We start from the raw sequence: 12,178 nt of genomic DNA, 5'->3' as shown, positions 1-12,178 counted from the left end.
GGCTAAGATCAAAAACACTGAAGACACCTTATGCTGGAGAGGATGTGGAGCTAGGGGAACTCTCCTCCACTGCTGGTGGGAATACAAGCTTGTACAACCACTTTGGAAATCAATATGGCGCTTTCTTAGAAAATTGGGAATCCATCTCCCCCAAGATCCAGCTATACCACTCTTGGGCATATACCCAAGGAATGCTCAACCACACCACAAGAGCACTTGTTCAGCTATGTTCATATCAGCATTGTTTGTAATAGCCAGAACATGGAAACAACCTAGATGCCCTTCAACTGAAGAATGGGTAAACAAAATGTGGTACATATACACAATGGAATACTACTCAGCAGAGAAAAACAATGACATCATGAGGTTTGCAGACAAATGGATGGACCTAGAAAAAATCATCCTGAGTGAGGTATCCCAGACTCAGAAAGAAAAACATGGTATGTACTCACTCATAACAGGATACTAGATGTGGAACAAGGATGACTGGACTGCTACTCACATCACCAGGCAGGCTACCTGGAAAACAGGACCCCAAGAAAGACACAGGGATCGCCCAATGACAGAGAAATGGAATGAGATCTACATGAACAGCCTGGACATGAGTGGGGGTAGTGAAGGGGGAGGGTCGAGGGAAAGAGAGCTTGGGTGAGTGGGAGATCCCAGCTGGATCAACAACAGAGAGGGAGAACAAGGAATAGGAGACCATGGTAAATGAAGACCACATGAGAATAGGAAGAAACAAAGTGCTAGAGAGGCCCACAGAAATCCACAAAGATACCCCCACAACAGACTGCTGGCAATGGTCGAGAGACAGTCCGAACTGACCTACTCTGGTGATGGGATGGCCAAACACCCTAATTGTCGTGCTAGAAACCTCATCCAACTACTGAGGGATCTGGATGCAGAGATCCATGACTAGGCCCCAGGTGGATCTCTGGGAGTCCAATTAGCGAGAATGAGGAGGGTTTATATGAGAGAGAATTGTTGAGACCAAGGTCGGATAAAGCACAGAGACAAATAGCCAAACAAACGGAAACACATGAAATATGAACCAATGGCTGAGGGGTCACCAACTGGATCAGGCCCTCTGAGTGGGTGAGACAGTTGATTGGCCTGATCTGTTTGGGAGGCATCCAGGCAGTGGCACTGGGTCCTGTGCTCATTGCATGAGTTGGCTGTTTGAAACCTGGGGCCTATGCAGGGTCCCTTGGCTCGGCCTGGGAGGAGGGGACTGGACCTACCTGGACTGAGTCCACCAGGCTGATCTCAGTCTGTGGGGAAGGCTTTGCCCTGGAGGAGATTGGAATGGGGGGCGGGCTGGGGGGAAGGTGATGGGGGCGGGAGGGGGGAGAACAAGGGAATCTGTGCCTGTATGTAGAACTTAATTGTATTGCAAAATAAAAATTTAAAAAAAAAATAAAAATAAAAATAAAAAGGAAAGAAAGAAGGTCAAAAAAAATAATAATTCTTTAAAAAATTAAAAAATGAATACATATATACATTGGCTTTTTGTGGTTTTCCTTTTGATGACTATTCCTTTAATTTATTTTTACTTTTTTGGTTTTTTGAGACAGGGTTTCTCTGTGTGGCCCTGGAACTTGCTTTGTTTATTACCAGCACGTGGGGTCAAACACCTGTACAAAATGGCGACAATCCTGAGGGGAGCCTGCAGGCTCCTTTCAAGCACAGCTAGGGGAATTTCAGGACCAGTTAGGTCATCTCAAACATAATTTGTTAAGCAGGCAACAGTTATATTAGCACATTTTTGATAGGCTGAGGTTTTAGTTTTCTTATCTTGGGACATGTTTGGTCAAGTCTGGGCTTTTTTCAGAGGGTTACAGGAACTGTCCTTTTTTGGTCTTTGTCACGTAATACTGTAAAACGGGGTAAATTTAGACCTCTCAGCCTAGGATGGACACATGTACCTCGTTGAGCTAGGTTCCATTTATTCCTAGTTTTTTTGTTTTGTTTTTCAAGATAGAGTTTCTCTGTGTACCTTGGTTGACATAGAACTCACTCTGTCGACGATGCTGGCCTCTACCTCTCAGAGATCTTCCTGTCTCTGCCTCCAGAGTGTTGGGATTAAAGGCGTGTTTCAATACTGCCCATCCGTAGTTTGATTAGAAGTTTTTGTTGAACTTTGTCGGAGACATTTCCATGTTCTACTGACATTTTTATCATATGGTTTTTATTCCCTGTGATATTTTTGATGTGGCTGATTGGATTGTAGATAGTATTTCTGTTTCTTCCTTGTTAGAATTGGTAGTTTTCTGGTTCAGTGTGTTGGATAGACATAGTCAACTACTCTCTGGCTCTCTTTTATTCATCTATTCCTCAAATGAAATGTCTTATTTCCAGTGTTCTCGTGAATGTGTATATATATATATATATATATATATATATATATATATATATATACATATTTTTAACTGATCTCTGTAATTTTGCCTCTAATTATTATCTGTACTGATGCTTGAGTGAAATGGCATGTGTTAACTCATGACTACCTTTAAACACACTTCTCTGCCAATTTTAAGAGATAATTTTTCTGGCTGCAATAACATAGTTAACAGTTATTTTCTTTCAGGTATTTAAATATATTTTTCCATTCTCTCCTCACTTCAAGAATTGTTGACCAGACTTCTGGTATTTTTTTGGTATTTGGATCTTTTTATGTGGTTAGACATTGTTTCTTAACAGAGTTTAATATTAATTTTTGTTTTGCATTTTTGACACCTGATATGAAAGGGCAAGAAGGGGCCCAATCATTGTTACTGAAACAGAAACTCAGAGCAGAGCAACAAGAAGAAATGGCCGCTTCTCCAGTAAATACATCCCAGGTCAGTGTCATGTTCTTTTTTTTTTTTTTTAGAATTGTTATGTATTAAAATCTTGTATGGTGTTTTGAATAAGAATGGCCCCCATAGACTCATGTGTTCAAGTTCTTGGCCCATAGGGAGTGTCATTATTAGAAGGTGTGGCATTGTTGGAGTAGGTATGACCTTGTTGGAGGAAATGTATCACTATGGCAATGGGCTTCGAGGTCTCAGATGCTCAAGCTAGGCCTAGTGTCACTTTCGATTCTGCTGCCTGTGGATCAAGATGTAGAACTCTCAGCTCCTTCTCCCTGTCACCATGTCTGCCTGCATGTCGCTGTGTTTCCTGCCATTACAAAAATGGACTAAACCTCTGAAACTGTAAGCCAGCCCCAATGAAATGTTTTCCTTTACAAGAGTTGCCTTGCTTATGGTTTCTGTTCACAGCAATAGAAACCCTAATTAAGACACATTGCAAGCCTTTCATTCTCTGCTTCTGATAGTGTCATCTGAAGTGTTTGTCTCCCATGAATTCCTTTTTCTTCCGATAGTCAAGATGTACTCTTTAAATACATGTCTACTGTGTACCACGGCCTTTTCTCCATTCAGTCCTCTCCAGACTCTTTGTGTGAGGGCGAATATTCACAGTGAAAACAAGACCTGTGCTTCCATTGTGACAGGTGTTCAAACAAATGTGTTGTTGTTCACTTGCTACAAAGGGCGGATTTGTGTACTTATATATTAGTTATTAAGGCCTCGTGTGCCATGTAGGTTCAATTTGAGGGAGGTATCAGGTTTCCTTGAACTAGACTTATGAAAGTGCACATTCAAGGTGTTGAGCTCCTTGCTAGAATCTCTAATAATTTTTTGGAAAAGAATTCAAAGATTTGCTATTTGGATCCGTATTGGATCCTAATGCACTCTCGAGAGTACTGAAGATGGCAGGCATGTGTGCCTTGATCATCCATGAAATTGATGTTTCTATAAGGAGATGCACGTTGTCGTCTACTCTTTTTCTCTTTGGCATTTGATATCACAGTGATGATGTGCCAGTGTTTGTTGACACCTGACATCTGTTTGTCTCAGGAAAGTTCGTAATTGCTCACATCATTCTCTTGATTCCGACGCTCAGCGATAACTTCCCAAACTAGGGAAATGAGTCTTTTCTCTTTATCTTTTGTTTTTTCAGACAGTGACCTCTTGGGAGTCTTTATGTAACATCATATGGAATATAGCAGTAAGAATTTTCTTGAGAGTGTTGAGTAATGTACATAAGCCATCACATTTCATGCAGAAATAATTACTCATAATTACTTTGCTCTGATCTTTCCCTTTGGAGGAGGAAGGCTCTCCTATCACTTTCTTTTTCTCTTTTGCTGAGCTACTGTTTTTCATAGGTAGAGATTATGAAAAAAGGCTGTAATGGGCACATTTATTTCTTTTTTTTTTTTTTCTTGGAGGGAGGTTTGGGCTATGTTTTCACTGTATAGCCCTGGCTGTCCTGGAATTCACTCTGTAGACTAGGCTGGCCTCGAACTCACAGAAATCTACCTGCCACCACCACTGTCCAGCCCTGTTTTACTTTTTTTTTTCTTGGAAAATGTTTTACTTATTTAAGTTTTTATTTTGTTTTATGTACATGAGTGATTGCCTGTATATATATATATATATATATATATATATATATATATATATGTACCTGGTACCCACAAAGGCAAGAAGAGATCTCCAGATCACTAGAAACTAGAGTCAGGCTGTGTGCTGAGATCTGAACCAGTTTCCTCTGCAAGAAGAGCAAGTGTTCTTAACCAATAAGCCATCTCTCCAGCCCCCAGGTTTAAATTTCTATTTTACATTCATGGCAAAACCAATATATAACGTTGTATCTTGTATTTTCCGAAAAATGAAGGAAGAACATAAGTAGTACTTGGCTGTATAACTGACAGTACAGCTCAAATACATTATATAAACCAAAATTTGAAGTTTCTTTTGAACCTCTTTTATGAGCAATAACATAATTGAAAAGCAAGGAAGAGTTAGTATATTTTCACTTGATTTAATTCATTCCTTCCATTTCACAGAAAACCTTTAAACTTCTGAAATTATTATTTGTCTGTATTGGGTTGTATATGCATTTAGAAAAAAAATTATTTATGATATCAACTGTGGCTAATGCTGTTTTTTTTTTCTATTTACTTCATGATTGCCAGTATATCCAGGCAAAAATATTCTCACAGACTGTATAACTTCATGTGTTAATGTTGGGAATATTGGCAGTATTGACTGTTGTTACTCTTCACTGTGTAAAAAAATCAAAACACTAACTTCAAATTCACCCATGACTTCTGCTTTCCTTGTTCTTCCTCTTTGTTATACAAAGGGTGCAGTACTGAACCGGAACCATAGCATCCCAGCTGAGGGTGTTAAAATAGAGTCAGGTGAGGCCCACCTACAGACAAGATTGATTTAGTGTTGATATTATAGCACGATCAACAGTTGTAGCATTTAGAGACACCATTTTGCTCATCACAACCTTTCCATCTAAGATGTGACACTGTGATCCCATGTGACAGAAACCCCTATTTCATTAATGGTAGATTTCTATTTCTAAATCTTAAATTTTTATCTTATATTCCCTGAAAGTATATCATTTGTGAGACTATTGTGTCATCCTGTTTTCAGTGTTGTGTGACAGACTGGGGAGATGGACATGCACACATACACGTCTACACACCAGAAAAGGAGCCCATGATACATGGATACCACCAACTTGGTGAACCAATGAATATTATTGATTGAGGTTACTTACAGGAGTAGAAATGATTCAGACAGTTGCATCACCAAAGCCCATCCCTCAGCATGACTGACATCTCACAAATCCTGGAAACCTGGAGCACATTGCATTGCTGCCCGGCAGAGTAACAGGTTGGAGGGTGTCCTTTCCTGGTGGCTCATATGGTCTGAGCCTTTTCTAAGCAGCTCAGCTGGGGCTGTTAGGCTGGTCTCCGCTTCTTGCGAGGGCCCGTGCCTGTGCTCATCCGAGAGCCTTCTTTGCAGCTTGGCTTACAAAGTCAGAGAATGGCTTTCAGCGGTCTTGGGGAGGGAGGGACCTAAGAAATGTGGTCAATTTGAGTGACATTTGTGAGTTGTTTATTTCCTGTTTTAATGAGTTTTTCTGCAGGGCAGAATGTTTCAAACTCTCAGGAAACTGCTGTACAGCACACGGAGTTAGAATATACAATTAGCCGGGCGGTGGTGGCTCACGCCTTTAATCACAGCACTCGGGAGGCAGAGCCAGGTGGATCTCTGTGAGTTGGAGGCCAGCCTGGTCTACAGAGTGAGATCCAGGACAGGCACCAAAACTACACAGAGAAACACTGTCTCGAAAAAACAAAATATATATATATATATATATATATATATATATATATATATATATAAAATTAAATTTTATTTTTAGATGTATGGGTGTTTTAGCCTAAATGTATGTCTGTGTACTACTTGCATGCCTGGTGCCCTTAGAGGCCAGAAGAAGGCAGTGGATCATGTGGAACTAGAGCTACAGGTGATTATGAAATGCCATCTAGGACCTGGGAACCAAACCCAGGACATCTGGAAGAACAAGCATTATTTTTGACTGCTAAGCTATGTCTCCATCCCCTCTAAAAAACATCTTAAAGAATAATTTTCCGGACGCTGGAAAGATGGCTCAGAGGTTAAGAGCACTGGCTACTCTTCCAGAGATCCTGAGTTCAATTCCCGGCAACCACATGGTGGCTCACAACCATCTATAATGAGATCTAGTGCCCTCTGCTGGCATGCAGGTATGTATACATAATAAATAAATAAATCTAAAAAAAAAAAAGAATAATTTTTCTGCCTCACCTACATCACAAAAATATCCCTAGGTCCTTATACCTCTTTTATCTAGGAAAGCATTCTGCCCAGAAGCACATGATAAAACTCTTAAATTTCCATTATAGGGTCTGCTAACATTTGGGGACGTGGCTTTGGACTTCTCCCAGGAGGAGTGGGAATGCCTGGACTCTGCTCAGAGGGCTTTGTACATTGATGTGATGTTGGAGAATTACAGCAACCTGGTCTCTGTGGGTAAGAACAGTTTTCTAGCAAAATTCCTGCTTTTGTATTTACTTGGTTTATAGGTGTATAAATTCTCTGCAGCTGTCTAGAAGCTATAGGAAATTCTGGTTAAAAAAAATTTATGGAATTTTCCTAAGTCATCTGAAAAAAATGACAAATGCTCTTAATTACTGACCCATCTCTCCAAGCCTCTTACCAAGTTTTTAATGAAATATTTAAAGTTAAAAGAAAGTTAAATGTGTGTAGCAGAAATATGCATTGCAATACACTTAGTAAGTTGAATATTTTCATTTTAGTATTGCATTAAACTATACTTCAGCTGTTTCTCGGGGGTGGGTGGGAGAGATTTAAAAAGAGAAAAATATTTTAAACATAATCCTTCAGAGAGCTCTTTTCCCAAAGTTGTTTACTTTTTCGTCATCTGTTTGTCCCTTGTTCTGCAAGTAATGCAGTTTAGAGTGGAATGAGAGTTCTGTTATCAGTCCCCACAGCGTGATGGAGATCAAAATGAAGCTTCTGAACACTCATATAATGACCGTGAAAGTAAAAAGCCCTCCACTAAGAGCCCTATTCTAAATAATTATTACTTGTCTTAGAGAACTTAAGGTGACATCAGCTATTGAATCTGTGAACTCATGAGTCAATCCTCACTATCCCTAATTGTGCTCATTTCCCAGAGAACCATTGCATGTGTGGTAATTTCGAGAAGGTCTTGGATCAAGACTCTAACTACATTGTCCATCAGCTTGTGAATATCGAAGAGAAGTCTTACAAATACAATCAGCTTGGCAAACTGATTCATGAATCCTCCCAGTGTACACCTTATAACACAAGTGATACTGTAGAAAACTGCATCAACTACACATATAGTAACCACAGGGATGCCTCTACTGACTCATCCAACCTAAACAGACATAAAGGTGTGCACACTGGAGAAGACCTTTTCAAATATAAAGAGTGTAGCAAATGTTTAAACTTATGTTCCAGTATTAGTCTAAATCAGAGTATCCACACTCTGAAAATAGAGCACAAGCATACAGAGAGTGATAAACTTTTGGGCTCTGCACACAGACTTGTGCAGCAAAGACTTCATAGTGGAGAGAAAGCACACAACTGGGGGAAATGCTTGAGGAGCTGCTCAAACCTCAGTACCCATCAGAGACTTCATACTGGAGAGAAGCCATGGAAATGTAAAGAATGCGGTAAGTCCTTTAAGTGGTTGTCTCACCTTAAAACCCACTGCAGAATCCACACTGGAGAGAAACCTTACAAATGTAATGAATGTGATAAGGGCTTTTCTCGGTTATCTAGACTTAAAAGCCATTACAGAATCCACACTGGAGAGAAACCTTATAAATGTGAAGAATGTGGTAAGTGCTTTTCTCGATTATCGAGACTTAAAAGCCATTACAGGATCCATACTGGAGAGAAACCTTACAAATGTAAGGAATGTGGCAAAGCCTTTACCCACTGCACGGGTCTTAGTACACATCAGAAAATTCATACTGGGGAGAAGCCCCACAAATGCAAAGACTGTGGTAAAGCCTTTTATCTGTTGTCAACACTTAAGGAACATTACAGAGTCCACACTAGAGAGAAGCCTTACAAGTGCAAAGAATGTGGTAAGTTCTTTCATTGGTTGTCAGGCCTTAAAAGCCACTACAGGATTCACACTGGAGAGACGCCGTACAAATGTGGGGAATGTGACAAATCATTTTCTCAGTTGTCAAGACTTAAAAGCCATTACAGAACCCATACTGGCGAGAAATCTCGCCAATGTGTAAAGTGTGACAAATGCTTTACCCGCTGCACAGCTCTTAAAAGACATCAGAAAATTCATGCTGATGAAAAACCCTACAAATGTGAAGAGTGCAGCAAGTCTTTTTATGTGTTCTCACACCTTAAAAGCCATTGTAGAACCCACACTGGGGAGAAACCCTACAAATGTGAGGAATGTGGTAAGTGTTTTTCTCAGTTGTCCAAACTTAAAAACCATTACAGGATCCATACTGGAGAGAAACCTTACAAATGTAAGGAATGTGACAAGTCCTTTACCCACTGCACAGCTCTTAGCACACATCAGAAAATTCACACTGGGGAGAAACCTTACTCATGCAAAGACTGTGGTAAAGCCTTTTATTTGTTGTCAAGACTTAAGGAACATTACAGAGTCCACACTGGAGAGAAACCGTACAAGTGCAACGAATGTGGTAAGTTCTTTCATTGGTTGTCGAACCTTAAAAGACATTCCAGAATCCACACTGGAGAGAAACCTTACAAATGTGGAGAATGTGACAAGTCCTTTACCCACTGCTCGAGTCTTAAGGCTCATCAGAAAATTCATGCTGGGGTGAAGCCCTACAAATGTGAAGTATGTGGCAAGTGCTTTTATTGGCTGTCAAACCTGAAAACCCATGCCAGAATCCACACTGGAGAGAAACCATACAAATGTAATGAATGTGACAGATCCTTTACCCAGCGATCTCTTCTTACAAAGCACAACAGGATCCATACTGGAGAAAAACACGAACATAAGAAACTTGTGAGAGCTTTTAATGAATGATTAAATCATAGAAATCCCAAGAGTTTATACTGAAGAAAAATTCTTCAGCTGTAGCAATATTTAAAAATCATCCCTAAGAACATTTTACTTGTTCAACCTCAAAAAATTCATGAGGATAAATTGTAATCAGAAAATTAATACCAGAAAGAAACTACTTTTGTGAAATCCTCATGTCTTGTACATTAGGAATTTCATATCTTGTAATTCCATGCTAGAGAGCCCAAGAACTGCCCTGAATTTTTTGAAGTTTTTACCTGGTATTAAGATTATAGCTACATCTGAAAACTCATCCTGAAGGGAAAACCCAGAAAACTCGTAGCAAGAGCGTGAGAAACGTTAAAGACATGAATGTGACACATGTACATGCATATGCACAGCTAGGAAATCCCAAAAAGTATGCAGGAACACCATTTTTCAGTACTCAAGAAAGTTGGAGAAGTATTTACTCCAACTGAAAAGCACAGTGATTCACATAGAAACACTAAGACACAATCGACATTAGACAGACAAGCGTGTTACAAAGAAGAAAACCAAGTGCGTAAGTGAATTTGTCCTGTATTTGAGTGGAGGAAGATAGTTCTATTTGAGTAAATATAATATTATTCTTACTGACATTTTGGTAGTACTACTGTTGGGATTTGCTGAAATGTAAACACAGTGGTTTGTTTAAACTTGGATACGTCCATGCTCTCTTGCTTACAGATGGTTTTATGATAATGTGTATCATTTGTTGCTGCATCAGTGCTGATGAACCTGAGACAGGCGTCAGGGAAGTTAGATAGTTAGGGACTGGTCACTAACCATCTGTGGGCACAGATCAAATGGACCGACTCCTGAGGGCAAATCCAGAGGATCCTTGGGTCAAAGCTCTTCTTCGTGCAGATGCTGCACAGACCAAGGCCCCTCTGCTTGGTGACCTTTTGGTAACTACCCTGGTTCATGACAGTGTTCCGGTCCAAGGAGAATTCTGTCATTGTGTGCCTGGGAAGACTACTCCTTTTTTACCGCTTTCTCCTGACTGTTTGTTACTGGTTCACTGTTTAAAACAGCCTTCGCCACCCGAGCAGAGTCCTGTCTTGGAATCCCTTTGGTTTCAGGCGTTATTCTTCCCCTTTGTTTCTAACACATGGTGTTTACCCAGAGTTCAGTTCTCTTTGTGTGTGGGCAGGATTCTGAGGTCATAGGTGCAGCCACTGGAGCGTGCTGCCAGCTGCTCCCAGAAATCTACTGTGTGTTTTAGCTCCATGAAGAATTAGTAGCCTAAGCACACTTCATCACTATAACACAAATGGAGATGAGCTTTATTTGCAGGAGAAGGAGGAATACACTTACATATGAGGTAAGTATGCTGGGCAATAGGAAGAGAAAAGGGCTATCCTGGCATTCAGCAGGCAGAGGCAGAAGCATCTCAAAAGCATTTTACAGATCCCTGAAAAAAATTGGCAAATCCATGGAATTAGTGATTTCTATCTGGATGTCCTCAATGAAATGTATGTGGAAAAATAGAGATATCAGAGGAAAATAAAATCAAACATTAGAGAATGTATAGTTGTGTTGAACAGTGTACGCCATGAAACTCACATGTTTGCCTTCTTTGGAAATGGTGAATAATAACTAAGTTTCCATCCTTAGTAAAGTAACATTCCTCCTATTGTAATCTACATTTTTTTTTTTTTGTAAAACCACATGTAATTTTGTAATATTTTGCAACTCTGTGTAAGGTGATTTTTTAAATAAATAAAACATCTGTGTTTAATGGCTTTACATTGAAATTCAATGAGTAAATATGATCTAGCCTCCAGCCTGAACCTCTCACACCCTAGTTTAATGAATGAGGAATACAGAATAATTTGCAAGGCTTGATAAAGCATTGGAGAGCCCACAATCAAAATCTTTCCATAGCACATAAGCCTTATATGATTTCACATAACCTTGTCAAAGTTTGTATTTCATGTTGGAGGTGTTATGATGAATTTAACAGAAATTACTTGACAGTGAAATTAGAATCTTAATTCACAGTTATGGAAGTTTTACTTACAAAACTCCAGGCACTATTTTTTCTTTGTATCTAACTCTGGTCAACCACACTTGAACACAGAGATTAGGCTTTTCCTTTATATTTAAATAAATATCTTAGTATATTAGAGTTGAGTTTATTGATTTAGAATTTCATGTATGTGCATCATGCATTTGGATATACTCACCCCTGCAAGCCCTCCAATTTCTCCCCAACTTTCCCCCAACACCATACTATTTCTTCATATCTTCATGTGCTTTTTTTTTTTTTAAGTGCTTGAGTCCACTTAGTGCCAAATGTATGTACGTGAGTGTAAAATCAATCTGCCAGACCATGAATAACCTTTCGGGGGCCATATCTCCAAAGAAAACTAATTATACTCCACTCAAATTCAGGACAAATCCACTTACTCATTAGGTTTTCTTCTTTGCAACACACTTGTTTGGCTAATGTCTGTTGTGTCTTAATTTTTCTATATGAGTCACTGTGCTTTCAGTTGGAGTAAATACTTCTCCAACTTTCTTGAGTACTGAAAAATGGTTTTCCTGCATACTCTTTGGGATTTCCTAGCTGTGCATATGCATGTACATGTGTCACACCCACAGGTTATGACTTTAACATTTCTCATGCTCTTGCTATTTGTGGGGTTTGTCTCCATCTAGTGATGTAAAGAGCCCC

The 12,178-nt window shown here is 39.6% G+C and overlaps 1 protein-coding gene across 1 annotated transcript in view; it reads left to right on the top strand.

The window, feature by feature from the left end:
* Nucleotides 1-9,483, top strand: part of LOC131894167 (zinc finger protein 54-like) — a 29,675-nt gene extending 20,192 nt beyond the window's left edge. Inside the window, exons 3-5 of the mRNA XM_059244375.1 lie at nucleotides 2,752-2,843; nucleotides 6,803-6,929; nucleotides 7,598-9,483. Coding sequence (XP_059100358.1) covers nucleotides 2,814-2,843; nucleotides 6,803-6,929; nucleotides 7,598-9,483 — 2,043 coding nt within the window. The 5' untranslated portion in view covers nucleotides 2,752-2,813. The remainder of the gene's footprint in view (nucleotides 1-2,751; nucleotides 2,844-6,802; nucleotides 6,930-7,597) is intronic.
* Nucleotides 9,484-12,178: the final 2,695 nt, after the last annotated feature.

Source organism: Peromyscus eremicus, chromosome 1 (assembly GCF_949786415.1).
Source record: "Peromyscus eremicus chromosome 1, PerEre_H2_v1, whole genome shotgun sequence".
In the NCBI taxonomy this organism is placed as follows: Eukaryota; Metazoa; Chordata; class Mammalia; order Rodentia; family Cricetidae; genus Peromyscus; species Peromyscus eremicus.
This window is presented reverse-complemented; position numbering and strand designations above follow the sequence as displayed.